Consider the following 16,465-nt stretch of genomic DNA (forward strand, 5'->3'; position numbering starts at 1 on the left):
CTCCGATGCAGCGGCCCTACCCCTGGGCGCATCCAAGTCCCCGCCTGAGACCGGGAGACCCCCGCCCCCGCCCCCCCCCCCCCGCCACCCCCGCCACCCCCTGCCCCACCCGCCAGTTCACAGGACTCGGAGAGGAAGAAAGGAGAGACCACACCCCTGGTGGGGGGAAGGAGCTCCAGCCACAGTCTCCCAGTCTCAGGCTGAGACTTGGATGCGCCCAGGTGTAGGGCCGCTGCATCTGAGAGGAACGACTGCTTCACAGACACCTGCAGGCCCAGAAAGCACGGGGCCACCCCCTGCTGGACGGAGGACCTCTCCCTGTGCACGGTCTAAGGTTCTTCCCAGCATGAGGTGGGCCGCTGCCCTGCACCATCATCTTCAGGCAGACGGTTCTAAGAACAGTCTGACTCTGGACCCTCCTCCCCAGGCCGAGACCTGGCGCCACCACCCGTGGAACGTGCTGGTCCACACAGCCAACTCACCAGAAGGTAAAGAGAGCCACGACACCCAAGGTCACCAGCAGCTGGATCAGCAGAATGGTATAGACCTGGGGGTGGGAGGGGGTTCCGCTCAGCTTGGGGGGCCCTGTTGGGGGCCAGAGAGGCTCAGGCCCCCAGCAAGGCTTAGGGAGACCCCAACTTCCTGGCGACTCCATCTACCCTCCAGACCCGCATCCTGGGCCTTCCACCCTCCTTCTTAGGGGGCATCGGAATGAATCCAGGACAAGGCGAAAGGACAGCAAAGACGCTCCAGAGCCCACACCCATGGCATCTGGAGAGAAGAGACCACGTGTTCAGCCGCAGCAGGGGGCAGTGGGCACCCCAACTTCCCAGTAGGTGCCGTCAGTTGGCATCACAAGGATGGGGAGAGGGATGGCCTCTGGGCAGGAGACTGGGCCAGCGGCTTCTCGAGAGGCTCCCCCCACCCAGCTTCCCAGTCTGGGAGAGTTGGGGGAGGCAGTTACCTTTCTGATGAAGACTCTGCGAACGTTCTGGTCGTCCCAACTGAAGGTGGTGAAGAGCTCATGGTCTCCAGTGGGGAAACCACTCTCATAGCTAGAGCTGCTGCCTGGATGGGCAGGGGGAGGGCCGTGAGCGCTCCCACACACATAAACACCACCCCCAACGGCTCAGAGCTACCTTTTGTCAGACTGGCTTTCTGGACCAGGCAACGCCCTTCTCTCCAGCCCCATTCTCAAACCTCCTCCTGCCCCACCCCATCCCATCCCACAGAGATCCCAGATCTCTCCCAGGTTGCCCCTCACCTTTCCTGTTCTGAGTGTGAGAAGGAACAGTCATCTCCCCTTCCCACCCCAAGCGGGGGCTCCGTGGGGCCCAAGCTCTGCCATACAAATGTGGCCCTTCCCTCTTGTGCCCCCCCCATCCCCCTTCCTGGACATTCTGGCTCCCTTGTGGCTGAGAATCAGAGAAAGACAGCCACTCCCCCAGGGCTACCTCACACATCCCAGAGTCAAAGGTCCTACCCCGGCTTGCTCTGAGGTCCCGGGGGTGGGAACTGGGGACTCGTAGGTGGGGTGGACCTGCTGGTGCTCCAGCTGGGAACCAGAGCTGGGGGAGGCTGGAGGGGAAACAGAGCCAGGACAAGGGCAAGAAGTGGCATGTGGGTGTGGGTGAAGTTTGGGGGCCTGGTCCCAGAACTCAGGCTTTTGGAAGAGCATGGGCTCTGTAAGCAAACACGTGGATCCCTCCCCAAGACTGACTAGCTGTGTGGCCTTAAGCAAGTCACCAGCCTTCTTTGTCTCTTCCGTGATATGGGTTGGTGATACCCACCTCACGGGGATGAAACGGATAAAAGTGAAAGCTCTGTGCGTGATGCTGACGACACCACCCTCTCTCTTTCACCCCTCGTCTGGGTCATTCCTAAGGCCTCAAATGCGTCCACTCTGCTCTCCACCATCCCTGCAAGTTCTCCATGACCTTCCCCTCCACAGCAAGAGCCTGTCTTGGCCTTTCAAATCTGACCTCGGCACTGTCCCGCTTTAAATTCTTTGATGGCTCCTCACTGCCTTTTACTCAAGTTCAAGTTCCTTAACAAAGCCTCCTCCGCCTCCCACGAGTCCTCCAGCCCCACTGCACACTACTCCCTTCTACTTTTCTCCAGCCTGGCTATATTTTTTTCAGCAATGTGCTCTCTTGCCTCTGGGTCCCTGCACATTCTTTCTTTCAGCCTTGGACACTCATTTTCCTACCTCTTCACCAAGCTAATACATGCCATCCTTCAGGACTCCCCTCATGGATACCCCTTCCTCCAGGAAGTCTTCCCTGACTGTCAGGCGGGTTAGCTGAACTGCCAAGGCCTCCATCACTGCCTTTCGCCATGTGGTAATCAGCCATTTACTTGTCTACACTGTCAGCTCTGTGAGGGAAGGGCTTGCGAATCAATGCATCCCCAGAAATTAGCTCAGTGCCAGACACGGTGCCTGGTGCACGCTTAGTAAATGTTTGTCACGTGCTGACTGAAATGAGCTGCCTTCCTCTGCCCTGACAGTTCGTTGGAAAACATTCCTTAAGGCAGCCAGTCCTGGCAACCAGGATATGGGAAATGAGGAAGGGGGAGGGAGGTGGACCCACTGCCAACCTGGGGCTTGGAGACCCTAAAGCTCTTATCCTTCACTCCTTCATGTTCTGTCCACGTCCCCCACCAAAGCCCAAATGGCCAGGCCACAGAGGGGTAGAAAAGGAGAGAAAAAGCAGTCCTGTGGGTGTCAGCGGCAGGAGGAAGGGCTCCCATGAACACCAGACCTTCAAAGGTCCTCCAGTAGATCACGGTGGGGTGGGTCTGCTTGGGTCTGGGCTGAGGGGCTTTGTGGTGGGAGGTGTGGACCATGGTGGCCGCTCCTCCTGAGTAGAGACTGTCTGAGGCATTGTCCCCAGGATCCCTTCTAGAATTCTGCTGGGGGTGGGGGTGGGGTGACAAGGTGGGGGAGGGGGTCGAGGGGGCCGAGGAAGACTTCCTTGCAGCTTGCGGGAGCTGTACGTTCCCAGCCCTGAGGCAAAGCTCCCACAGGCTGCCACACCGAACAGAGGGCCCCCTACCAGCCCGATTCTTAGTCTGCAAGGAGCTGGCGTCAGCCCAGGTGGGTCGGCCTAGGAATTGTGCCTGGCCCTGAGGGATGCTAAGGCTGGCATCCACACACCTTCCCCACATCCTGCTCTCCCGCCCCCAGTTAAGGCCTGGGGGAGGGTAGAGAGACAAGGAGAGTGATGGGTGAAGTGGATCCTCAGGCCCCCGCCCTAAACAACCCTGGGGCCTCCACGGGGACTGGTTTCAGATCAGCCAGCATGTCAGCAAACTGCACCCACACTCACAGGGAGCCAGCCCCAGCTGAGGCCACAGTTAGCTGTAGCCTCGTACTGCTCCTTCCTGTGTCCACTCTGACCTCTCTCACTCCCTCTCTGCATCCTTTTCTTCTAGGACAGCCCCTGGTTTTTCTCCCCCATCTGTCCCCTCTTTTTGCCCTAGCTTGGTGACTTGAAAAAGCCCCTCTTCCCCATCCAAGGGAACTATGACTGCAGAAACTGTATCAGTCCTTCTTCATGGAGTTCTCCTTGACCTACCCTCAGAAAAGTCCTCCAAAGCCCAAACCTTTGACATCAGAGCCTCATACAACAACCACACAGTGCGTCTATTTCTGGGCAACTTCTTCCTATGCAGGTTTTCCATCTGGGCCCACCACTCCCCCTGATGCTCCAGCCTCCAGGAACTGAGAGACTTACTAGGGTCCACATAGGCCCAGCTGGGGTGGAGAGGCACAGCCGAGGGGGCTGGCGGGAAGACTCCTGCCTTCAGCCCCTCCCCAGAGGTGGCCTCCTCATAGGAGGGTGGGGCCGAAGGCACTGCTGGAGCCTCCTTCTTCTCACCATTCGCCTGCTGCTGCCCCTCTGTCCCGGGGGCCTTGTTAGCCACAGAGAGCTGTGGAGTAGAGGCAGAGAGAGACAGTCACCAGGGAGAGGGCACCTTCTAAGTCCTCTTCCCCAGCCCCTCAATTTCTGGAACTTCCATGGGTACTTTCTTACCTGCGCTAGGAACGGCAGTGGTGCAGACAAGAACCTCCCTATTTTATGTGGGATATATATATGGTGGAATATTATTCAGCCTTAAAAAAGAAGGAATTCCTGTCATTTGCAACAACATGGGTGAACCTGGAGGACATCATGCTAAGTGAAATAAGCCAGACACAGAAAGACAAAAACTGCAGGATCTCACTTATATGTGGAATCTAAAATTGTCGAAATCGTAGAAGCACAGAGTAGAATGGTGATTGCCAGGGTCTGGGGGGTGGGGGGAATGGGGAGATACTGGTCAAAGGGCACAGTCTCAGTTATGCACGATGAAAAAGTTCTGGAGATCTACTTGCAGCCTGGTGACTATAGTTAACAATACCGTATTGTGTACTTGAAATTTGCTGAGAGGGTAGATGATAAGTGTTCTTGCCACACACACACACACAGAAGGTAACTATGTGAAGTGATGGATGTGTTAACTAGCTTGATTGTGGTAATCATTCTGCAAGTTACATGTATATCAAAATATCACACACCTTAGGTATATACAATTCCTATTTGTCAATTATACCCCAATAAATCTGGGAAAAAAAGAATCTCCCTATTTTACAGATGGGAGAACTGAGCTCCAGGGGGGGTCAGGACTGGCCAGGGGCACACACTGGAGCTGGGATAAGAACTGAGGAAGGAGAAAATTCTTAGGAGAGCCCACCATTGGTGATCACCGTCCCCCGGGGCAGGGACTGGCGCTACATGGTTCCACCATTTCCCTGGGGTCCAGGGAAGGGCCTGGTACAGAGTAGCAGGCCCTTAAAAGTATTACTGAATGAAAGGTCCTCTCATTGAATCTCCCTGCTACCTTGCTCGTTGTATTTTGATCCCTGTTTTTAAATGAAGGAGCTGAGGATCAGAGAGGAAGAATGACTCAGAGCCACACATGGCCCACTGGACTGCAGAGCCCAGGTACCGTCCACTGGGGCTGGCCTCCTTCTGCTGGGCTGGAGATGACCAAGGAGGGTGGGGATGGGAGAGCAGGGAAACAGAAAGGGGAGAGGAGAGGGAAAAAAAGAGGAAGAGGGGGACTTCCCTGGCAGTCCAGTGGTGAAGACTCCATGCTTCTGCTGCAGGGGGCATGGGTTCAATCCCTGGTCAGGGAACTAAGATCCTGCATGCTGTGGGCAGTGCAGACAAAGAAAAAAAAAAAAGAGGAAGAGGAATGGGGGCTGCAGCGGAGCGGAGGGGCAAGAGGCCCCTGGCTAAGAGTCCATTTTGGCCTCATGCTGTCGGAACCTCAGCCTCTCCCTCAAACCAGAACAGAATCTGACTGTCACTGATGGAAGGGAAAGCACCTCCTCATTCAGCCCCTTCCTTCATCTTACAGATGAGGAAACTGAGGCCCAGTGGGAAATATCCCATGGCAGGTTGAAAATTCAAGTCTATTTACACTCAGATATGGCCCCGGTTCCACAATGTGCAAGTTTAGCTTTGGTGAGAAGATAGGGGCTGGGAGGGCCCGAATGATACCGCCAGGGAAGGGAAGATTGGGGATGCGGGGATGGTATGAAAACTGAAACGTCACCAAAAGGACTGAACCTCAGAAAACAAACGGGATTTAGGTCTGGTTCCAAAAAGAATGAGTTAAACCTGCAGGGCCACTGAGGAAGGCTGCAAAGTTCCTTCTCTGCGGGCAGCGTCTAGCTGAGGCAGCCCAGAGATGAACAAGCACCGGAACGTTTCTTCTTCCATCCAGCCCTGAGGATGACTGAACTGGAGGGGTCTTTTCCATCATCAGAAAGCCTGGGAGCAAGCTGGGGGTGAGGGGCAGAAGAGGCAGGGGCAATACATTCACCTCGGGACAGGAAGCAGCGTCAGCAAAGTGACTGGTGGAGGTGGAGGTGGGAAATGGAGGGAGAGAATCCGCAGAGCGGGGAGCTCTTCATTTTCACCATGGTGAACCCCACCCCTGCGTCCTTAGGGAAGGGCCTCAAAACCCAGGCCTGTGGGAGTAGGGCCCGGGCTCATCCCTCCCACTCCCCAGCCCCCTTCATCACCCAGATCAGAAGGGTCATGCTCAGGAGAATCCATTTCAGCCCACCGGAACCAAGGTTCTCTGAGCCCAGACCCAGGGCTTGTGCCTGGGAAAAGGATTATCACCTCTGACCTCAGCCCGGTCCAGATTCGTCCTCCTCACCAACAACCACCCTGCTGACCCTAGGCCCTGGACCCCCAACTTCCAGCATTACCAAGTGAAGTCTGTCCAAATGGCACGAGGTGGTATCACCCAATGACATCATTTTGAGGCCTGATGAGCTTAAAAAACAGTGAAAGGAGGGTCTGAGAGCCCAGGAAAGATGCCATTGGCTCTGAGGCTCATCTCTGAGAAAAGAAGGGGAGTGGAAGGGAGGCCCTTCTTCTGTTTTCTCTGCCCAATCCTTAGCACCCCCAAGCAGAGGGCCAGAGGACCCTCCTTCTTTGCCCCAGGCCCTGGTGGTTGTGTAATTCCACAGACTATTGGTGTTACATAACCCTACTAGGCCAGCCAAGTCTCTGCCCCAGCCCCTCCCCTACACTTCAGGCCTAAAACAGGAATAAAAAGAGAAGATGTTTTATCCGATCCCATTCAGTCCTATGTCTGGCCAAAGCGAAAACAAAAATTAGAACATCCTGAAGCAGGGTTGCCATAGGAACCCCCCAACCACAGGGGCTGTATCCAGATATGGAATAATGACAGGGAGTTTGGTGGTGGTGGTGGTGGGGTTCTGTGGAGGGTGTAAAAGATGAATATATGGTTGGGGTTGGGATTGGACAGAGTGGGGGTGCCCTATAGGGACTGCCCCTCAGGGCTCACCCTGGGGATGCGTGCACACACACACACACACACACACACACACACACACACACCAGACGCCTAAGCTGACTCCTTAAGGGGACATGGGCGTCTGTGAAGGCTCCTGTGATGCCAAAGCAATTGATGGAATGTAGATGGGAGGAGAGGTAAGCCTGGTGGGCAGGAAGAGGCCACAACCCATTCCTTGAAGCAGGCCTTGTGGGCCTCTGACTTCGGCAAGGAGCACGCAGGACCTTCGCATAAGAGCCAAGGGAGGATGCTTACGGTGGTCCTGAGAGTTTGTTTAGGATGACAGGGAGATGGGGAACCAGAGGATGGAGGATGATGCAGGTGGGGGAGATGCCGATACCTTTCCCTGTGTCATGGTGCCGTCTCTCCGGGAAGGGGTCCCTGAGGCACGGGCGGCCGCTTGGGTCACCGCAGCCTGCCTGCGTCTCTTCCTTCCTCCGCGTGGGTTCTAGCAACATCCACTGCAGCCGGGCCAGGAGGACCGGAGCGTACCATCCAGACGCGGGGAGGGGGGCGGCAGACGGGGGGAAGAGGGGGCCAGGGCGGGCCTGTAGGCTGCGGCGGAGGCCTCTGCGGATTTGCAAGCGGAAGTGGAGGAGGCGGCGCACAGCCCTTTCCTCCCGCCCCCTCCTTCCTGGTATCCTCACCGCTCAGGAACCAGGCAGCGCTGCGCTGCGGAACTGCCCAAGTGGATGGGTCCAAGCGGGCGGGAGGAGGGGCCGGGAGTCCGTGACACCCGACCAGCTGATGCTGCCTGCGTGTAACTGGAGCTGGGTGTCAGGGCTTTATCTCTCCACCATCTTTGCCGCTGACAGGCTCCGTTGTACCTCTGCCTGTTTCCTCTCCCTCTTTGGGTGCGGCCCTGCTTTCTCCATCACCACCTCCCCTCTCATCATCTCTATTTCGTCATTCACGCTGGAGTGGAAAAGTCTCCGATGTCTTGTCTACCCTACCGGCTTCTAAAAGGCCCCCTGGGCCCTGAGTTCCTGTGGACCTTTGGGCAAGCCATGTGGGCACCTCTCCTTGCCTCCCTTTTCTCACCTGTGAAATGGGAGCAAGAGGCCCTCCCTGCCTTGTCACAGAGACATGGGGCTGGGAGGATGCAGCTTGTATTTTTTTCAACCCTGCTGGCACATTTTACCAGATCTTTCTGGAGAGGCCTCTAGGTCTGTCTCAAAACCTCTCCAACCCCCTACACTGCTCCCTTTTTGCCTCCATTCTCAGCCTCCACCACCCCTGTATCTGTCATCCTCCCCATTCCAGAGCCTGTCCCACCCCCTTTCCCAGTCTTATCCTTGGGACTCGGCCATCACCGGGCCTTGTTTTCTGCAGTTGCTGCAGTGTTGCCGTGGGATTTGCAATTTCAAGAGCTGGGCTCGAGTCCCAACTTAGTCACCCACTGGCCGTGTGACTTTGACAAAGCCTTAACCTCTCTGAGCTGCAGCATCTCCTATGGAAAGGAGGATAACAGCGGAGCTCTGTCCATCCTAGATTTACTGTGAGACACAGGGGTTGTGATGGTGGCAGCACACTGAAGACCACAAAGGGTTGTGAGTATTTGAGTTATTATTATTTGAGGAATCTCCTGGAGCTGCCCCAGGGTGAGGACACAGAGATCTGCCTAAAAGAAGGATCTGAACCTTGTAGGATGGGATGAGAAACCAAGATCTGGTGCAGGTGGGGGTGGCCCCCTACCTTCTGCTTCCCTGTCATCTCCCAGGTGGACCCACCTAATGGCTGGTGAGATAGCAGGGTTCTGGGCCAGCAGGTAAATTGCTGAAGTCTTTTTATCACCTCTACTCACCTGGTATCTCCCACTCCATAACCACCAACTTCCAACACACTTGCTTAAACTTGGGCCTCCCTGTGCAGATGCTCTGTCAGTCCCCACACACCCAAGCCCTTCCCCATCCCATCACTTTCCTCCCCAAGCCCTTCTCCTTGACCCCTTCCTCCCACAAGCTGCTCCCTGGCCCTGGCACTGCTGCTGAAGCTCTGCCCAGCATTCCAGGTTCTGGCCTTCCCCTCCCTCTCTGCATCTGTGTTCTGGAGCATTTTCCTTCTCCTGCTTGGCAGCTCAAGTGCCGTCTCCTCCAGGAAGCCTCCTTGGTCTCTAGTGTGGGTTAGATGTGCTCTTCTGTACTTTCATAGCGCCCTGACATAGCACCTGTCACCTGGCACTGTGGAGTTTCTCTGTTTCCCCGTTAGGCTCTAAGAGATCCTGTCTGTAGCCGTTTTTGTGTTGGCAGGACTGAGGACAGTGCCAGGCATGTGGAATGAATGAATCCTATTACTGTTACCCAGACGTGCAGTGTTACACAGAGCCTGAATTTATGTAGGCCTTGGCGTTTTCCTGTGTTTGTGACTCTTGCTTACTCCTCTCCCCATTCCCTCTGCTCCAGCCACGCAGGCTTCTTGGCTGTTCCTAGACTGGGCCAAGCATAGCTCAAGGCCTTTGCACTTGCTGGTCCTCTGCCTGAGATATCTACACGTCGCTGCATGGCTCACTCCCCCACTTACTTCACTGCTCTGCTCAGACTTCACCTTATTGGGGGCGGGGGGGGGCCTTCCTGATCCTATACAAGTAGCAGTGCCACCAATGTAACCCCACCCAGCTCACTGGACAGTCCCTTTTTCCTGACTCAGCTTTATTTTTTTCCATGGCAATTGTCACCTCTGACATATAATTTTTTTTTAACATCTTTATTGGAGTATAATTGCTTTACAATGGTGTGTTAGTTTCTGCTTTATAACAGACTGAATCAGCTATATATATACATATATCCCCGTATCTCCTCCCTGTTGCGTCTCCCTCCCACCCTCCCTATCCCACCCGTCTAGGTGGTCACAAAGCACCGAGCTGATCTCCCTGTGCTATGCGGCTGCTTCCCACTAGCTATCTATTTTACATTTGGTAGTGTATATATCTGACATATAATTTTTGTTTAGTTTTTTGGTCTCTCTCTCTCTGTCTCCCCCACCAACTATATGAGAGGATGCATTTTTGCACTACACCCTTGGGTTAAAATGGTGCCTGGCATGGATGTAATGGGTGCTTGGTAAATGTTTGGCTGAGCAAAGGGCAACATTATCTACAATCCTTATATTCCTCAGATATTTTGACATTGTCAGTGCTATGATGTTTCTCAGATGTTGGACTCTATGACCTTGACATCACTTATATGTCCCATTATGTGGTCTTGAGACAGCACCCAGATGTTGGAATGTCTGTCTATCACTTTGCTGGCCTCTGGAGGCAGTGAGGTCTGGTGATCAAGAGCACGGACTTAAGAGTCAGGTAGCCTCAGTTCTGATTCCAGCTTCTCTACTTGAAGGCTGTATGACTCCGGACAAGTTAGTTCCCCTCTCAGAGCCTCAGTTTCCTCATTTATAAAATGGGGGATAGTGATAATACTGACTTCACAAGGCTGCAGAGAGGTTTAAATGATAATATATGTGAAGGGCTTCACAGAGTGACCAGCACATAATAAGCTCTCAGCGTAAGTGAGCTATTAGTCTTAGGGATTCCACAAATGTTGTTTAATGAAATAATTAATTTCCACCCTCATAAAGCAGCTTGGCTCCACTGTTATTCGTTCATCACGTGTGTCGTGCCTATCTCTGTGCGACACACTGTGGTAGATGCTCTGGTGGTTCAAAGAGGAATCAGACCTGCAGACTTTTCTCAAGGAAGAACGATCCATCACACGTTCAGAACTCACCCCCGTGCAGTGCCGGGGTCGGAACCGGTGCCGTCAGGGAGGTTAGAAGACAGGGTGCCTGAGGGGAGCCAGGAACAGAGAGGGACTCCCCAGGGGAGTTGGGAGCTTGTTGGGTTCACATCCTTGAATCCTTAGCCCAGGGAATGGGCTTTATTCTGTGAGCATGAAGTAGGGAAATGGGGCTGGGGGAGAAGGGGCCGGTTTCAAGGTTTTTTGAGCAGGGCATGCTCCAGAAAGACCACACTGCTGGAGTCATTTTTGTCATTAAAGCATTTTCTTTTCTTTTTTTTTTTTTGCGGTACGCGGGCCTCTCACTGCTGTGGCCTCTCCCGTTGCGGAGCACAGGCTCCGGACGCGCAGGCTCAGCGGCCATGGCTCATGGGCCCAGCCGCTCCGCGGCATGTGAGATCTTCCCAGACCGGGGCACGAACCCGTGTCCCTTGCATCGGCAGGCGGACTCTCAACCACTGCGCCACCAGGGAAGCCCTAAAGCATTTTCTTAATCGAGAAGGGCAGAAGGATGCATCTGTGAGCAACACGTGGGAGGGACTGAATGAGGAAGAGACTGGAGGTGCAGCGACAAGCAAGAAGACTTCGGGAGAGGTCCCGTGAGGGGTGCTCAGAGCCCAGACTTGAGAGCAGGCTGCCTGGGCTCAAGTCCAGCCGCTGGGTAAAATGCTTCACTTCTCTGTGCCTCAGTTTCCTCTTCTGTGAAATGAAAGTTATGAGTTAGTATTGGTAAAGCACTCAGAACAGGACTAGGCATATAACAAGTGCTCCATATGTGTTTGGTGATATTAAAGTGAGACAAAAAATCCAGGGGCAGAAAAGATGGAGAGAGGCTTGGGGCAGGATTGACAGGACTTGAGAAGAGGCTGGACATAGATAAGGGGTGAAGGGACACCAGAAGAGATGGGGGCTTGGGGGCTGAGTCTCTGGGCGAATGGTGCCGTTATGAGAAGGGAGGAAGGTGCTGATGTGCTCAGATGGGGTCAGGTTGAGTTTGTGGTGCCCGTGTGACATCCAGGTGGAGAAGTCCCGTAGGCAGTCGGCAAGACGTCCAGGCAGGGCCTTACACAGCTCAGGGGGGCAGCATGCACTGGATTCTGGGGGAACATCACTGCCCCTTCTGCCCAGGAGCCCAGCCCTGGGGCCTCACGGAGTTGAGCAATGTGGGTGCCGGGGACTGAGAGGCCACTGGCCGTTATTAGAATGTGGGCAGTGGCTGAATCACAGAGTATGTGAGGACATCCCTGGAGAGCGAGGCCAAGGAGGGAAGGGGGGTCGAGCCGGCCTGGAGCAGCACCTGGGGGATGGGGGAGATGGAAGGAAGTTCTTTCCTGCCTCCAGAATCCCCATCACCGTCTTCAACCACCAAGCTGAGGTGGGAGTGGAGAGATTCGAAGACCATGCCTGAGTGTCTTCAGGGCTGCTCCTCGGGCAGGGGAGCATGTGGGCTCCAGCTCACACTGTGGCGGCCCATCCCAATCTTTGTTCTGCTGTGGTTGCCAGCTAGCTTCGTTTGGGGCAGGTGCCAGGGGAGGAGGCCGATGGTGTGGACAGAGGCATCACTTCTCATTTTACAGCCGTAGAAGCAAAAGGCTAAAGAGGGTGAGTGACTAACCCAAAGTTACATGACGTGTTGGGGGCCAAGCCAAGGTAAGAGGAATGAACGTACCCCAGCAGGGGACCATCAGCCCAAGAGTGATTCAGTGACAGCACTTAGACTGCGTGAAGGGGAGGAGTTGGGCGTTCCCAGGCTTCCTAGGTGGGCAGAATCAGAGCTAGCCAGTCACCTCTCCCCAGATCCTCCCCCGTGTCCCCCATACACTCAAGCCTGCACACCCAGCTTGCAGCAGCGCCTGTGCCCGAGGGTGAAGAGAGAACCGCAGAGGCAGGGTCTAGAGCCCAGTGGCTCACAGTAGGCAGATTTCAGGCTGGGCTGCAAGAGGTGGTGGTCCGGGCCAGCTCTGGCATATCAGTGCACCCCCTGTGTATACCTGGGCCTCAGCCGTGGTTGCCTCCCACAGATTTTGAAGCCTGTCACTGCCCTGCAGGTCCCTGGCCCCCTACCCCTCTCATTGCTATCCTTACAGGCCCTTTCTACCTCCCCTCCCCCCTTCCCATCCCCTCCCCAGCCCTACAGCAAAGAGCCCGACATCCTGTCCTGGCCAGTCGTAACCTGGTTGCACAACCCCTCTGTGCTGGGGTGTCCATCCCTGCCTTCCCCTCCCCTCACCCCAGGACACACTGCCTCCCCAGATACGGCCTCCGAAGCTCAGAGACATGAAATCTTTGGCAAGCACCAACACCCTGAATCACCCTTCTTCCCAGCTGCAAGGGTGGCTTATGGAGTGAAACCGCATTCTTGCTGCTCTCGGCAGTGTTGAGTGCCTTGAGAAGTCATTCCTTCCCCTGGGTCTTGGTGTGGGCGCCCGCCCTCCCTGATTCCTGGGATGGTCACAGGTTGTACAATCACTTGTGTTCCATGTGCTGCGCGTGTGCATTTCTGCTTCTCCACCAGATGGAAAGCTCCTTAAAGGTAGGACTGCGTTATCTTGATCCTTTCAGCACCCACCCCGTCTCTTCCACCTGCTAGAGTTCAGTGGTGAAGAATACAGGTTTTGGATCCAGGTCCATCTGGGCACAAATTCTGACCTTGCCACTTATCACATGAGTGACCTTAGGCAAGTCATTAAACCTCTCGGAGCTTAGTAATGGACATCCATTAATTAATTCACTCAACCAACCAATATTTACTGAGGGCCTACTACATCTCAAGCACTCATGTATATATAGCAGCGAACACAAAAGATGCAATTCTCAGCCCTGTGGGGTTTACTTCTTAGTGGGGAATATTAGTGCTTATCTCATAGGGCGATTGTGAGGACCCGATGAGCCGCCATATGGAAAAGCCTTAATTAGCACAGTGCCTGACACAGCAGGCATGACACACAGGAGCTGTTGTTGTGAACATGCATTCAGGACGATTTACCAAGAGCTTACTGTGAGCCAGCTCCATGCTGGGTGTCAGGGAGACATAGGTGCAGAACACCCATCCATGCCCTCGAGGAACTCATAGTCTAACACACCTACTATGTAACAATGGGCAACATCTCCATCATTGTTCAGAAGCCTGTAACCAACACCAGCTTATATTGCATACCACAAAGAACCATAAAGTTCTAGAATGTCAGGTATAGCAGAGACTGCTGTTTGTCCCCCAATATCTTTCAGACAAAGCCATGCATGATTGATTGTTATGAACACTATGGTTTGGGGAGGTTCAGAAAGAGGTGTGGTTATATTTGGTTGGGAGATCAGAAGGGATTGGGAGAGGTGGCTTTTCAACTGCATCTGGAACAAAAAAGTAAAATTTAATAGACAGAGACTGGTGGCAGAAATAGGAAGGGAGGCCCTTCAGCAGATGAGAATGGCACACAAAGGCATGGAGAAAGGAAAATGTGAGGCACCAATTTTGTGCTAATCCCAAGATGGCCTAGCCTAGGGTGAGGTTGGAGGCTGATCTAGGGAAGGCAGCTGTATTCATTCACAGGCACAGGGACAACTGCCCTAGAGGTGGGGTTTGACGGACCCCCATCCCAGCCTACCCTTGGCCAAGAGGACACCAGGCTTAAGATTCCACCATTAGAAATTCATTTCTTTTGGTAAGCATTCAGCCTCCAGGAGGTTGCTAGCAGGGGGCAAATCATCCCCCACAGGAATAACATGGAAAGATGGTTCTGGGCCATGAGAGGAATGGTGGGGAAAAGAGACCTAGGAACAGTGGAGAACAGGGTGATGTGACTGCGGGAATAATAATAATAATAATAATAATAATAGCTAACTCTTATTGAGCACGTAAATGCTAGGCACTGAGCTAAGTGTGCTACATGGATTTTTTCATTTAGTCCTTGACAACAGAAGTAGCTCCTCTTATCTCCATTTTACAGATGAGGAAACTGAGACTTGGAGAGGTGAAGTGACTTGCCCAAGGTCTCCCACAGCTGGCAGTCAGCAGCCAGACCCCAGAGACCAGCTCTCAGCCACATGGGGTCCTGCCTCAGATACTGGTTTTCTAACCAGTTAGATGGGGTTAGTGGCAGCTCCTCCACTGAGCCAAAAGTAAAACTCCCTGAGTGGTGTGACATGCTGTAGGTCTTCACATGTGCCGCGTCCCTTCCCTTTCTCCTGAGTGGAAAGCTCTGTTTCATGAGCCAGGAATCTCGTAAATATTTCAGTGGTGTCTGTGTGGTCGAGGCTATTCTCTGCAGCACTTGTGATAGTGAGGTCTGGGAGATGTCCCAGGCCTGTTGCAAGTATTCGATCAGCCTCACTTAGAAAAAGGAAAAAAAAAAAAAGACCTTTTCCTGGAACCCCTGACAGAGATGATAGTCACTAGGACAAGACACATCTGCAGACTTTTTCTGGAAAGAGTCCAGAGCATGAGCCAGCCCAGGGTCCCATTTCCCAAGCAGGGTCCCATTTCCCAGGCTGTCCGGCTGCCAAGCCCGACAGCCATCCGTGGGCCCCTCCTTCCAACCCGGACACTGTGCCGAGGGCTCTGTCACACTTGGGGGAAGGGCTGCAGCGAGCCCAGAAAAGAAAACAAGGGGCACAGGTGGTGCCCCTACAGCAGGGGTGGAAGCTAGAATTGAGGGCAAGTTGACCTGGGTCAGTGCCTCCGGAGCACTTTGACTTCTTTTAAAAAAAAAACAAAAAACTTTGTTGTGGTAAGAACACTTAACATGAGATCTACCTTCTTAACCAATTTTTAAGGGCACAATCCAGTGTTGTTAGCTGTAGGCACAGTATTATATAGGGGATGTCTAGAACTTATTCATCTTGCATAACTGAAACTTGGTACTCATTAAATAGCAACTCTCCACTGCCCCCTTCCCCCAGCTCCTGGCAGCCGCCATTCGACTCTGCTTCTATGAGTTTGACTTTTAGATACCTCACAAAAGGGAATTATGCAGCATTTCTCCTTCTGCAATTGGCTTATTTCATTTAACATAATGTCCTCAAGTTTCATCCATGTTGTCACATATAGCAGAATTTCCTTCTTTTTAAGGTCGAATAATACTTTACTATATATACATCACATTTTCTCTATCCATTTATGCATGGATGGACATTTAGGTTGTTTCCACAACTTGGCTACTGTGAATAATGCTGTAATGAACGTGGGAGTCTAAATATCTCTTTGAGATCCTAATTTCAATTCTTTTGGATAAACACCCAGAAGTGGGATTGCTGGATCATATGGTAGTTCTCGTTTTAATTTTCTGAGGAATTGCCATACTGTTTCCATAGTGGCTGCACCATTTTACATTCCTCCCAACAGTGTACAAGGGTTCCAGGTTCTCAACGTCCTAACCAACATTTGTTATCGGGTTTTTTAAAAAAATAATAGCCCTCCTAACAGGTGTGAGGTGGTATCTCATTGTATTTTTGATTTGCATTTCCCTGATGATTAGTGATATTGAGTATATTTTCATATGCTTTTTGGCCATTTGTATGTCTTCTTTGGAGAAATGTCTATTCAATTCCTTTGCCTATTTTTAAAAATGTTTTATTGAAGTATAGTTGATTTACAATGTTGTGTTATTTTCTGCTGTACAGCAAAGTGAATCAGTTATACATATACATATATCTACTATTTTTTAGATTCTTTTCCCATATAGGTCATTACAGAGTATTGAGTAGAGTTCCCTATGCTATATGGTAGGTTCTTATTAGTTATCTATTTTATGTATAGTAGTGTGTATATGTCAATCCCAATCTCCCAATTTATCCCTCCCCCCTTTTCCCCCCTACCTTTGCCTTTTTTTTTTTTTTTTTTTTTTTTTTTTTTTTTT

General features: G+C 52.7%; 1 protein-coding gene across 1 annotated transcript in view; it reads right to left on the reverse strand.

The window, feature by feature from the left end:
* Nucleotides 1-7,430, reverse strand: part of FAIM2 (Fas apoptotic inhibitory molecule 2) — a 30,334-nt gene extending 22,904 nt beyond the window's left edge. Inside the window, exons 1-4 of the mRNA XM_029205866.1 lie at nucleotides 7,223-7,430; nucleotides 3,738-3,933; nucleotides 965-1,068; nucleotides 483-547 (exon numbers count right to left, since the gene is read on the reverse strand). Of these exons, the coding sequence (XP_029061699.1) occupies nucleotides 483-547; nucleotides 965-1,068; nucleotides 3,738-3,933; nucleotides 7,223-7,237 (380 nt within the window). The 5' untranslated portion in view covers nucleotides 7,238-7,430. The remainder of the gene's footprint in view (nucleotides 1-482; nucleotides 548-964; nucleotides 1,069-3,737; nucleotides 3,934-7,222) is intronic.
* Nucleotides 7,431-16,465: the final 9,035 nt, after the last annotated feature.

Source organism: Monodon monoceros, unplaced genomic scaffold (assembly GCF_005190385.1).
Source record: "Monodon monoceros isolate NGI ecotype Baffin Bay Population unplaced genomic scaffold, NGI_Narwhal_1 Super_Scaffold_6, whole genome shotgun sequence".
In the NCBI taxonomy this organism is placed as follows: domain Eukaryota; kingdom Metazoa; phylum Chordata; class Mammalia; order Artiodactyla; family Monodontidae; genus Monodon; species Monodon monoceros.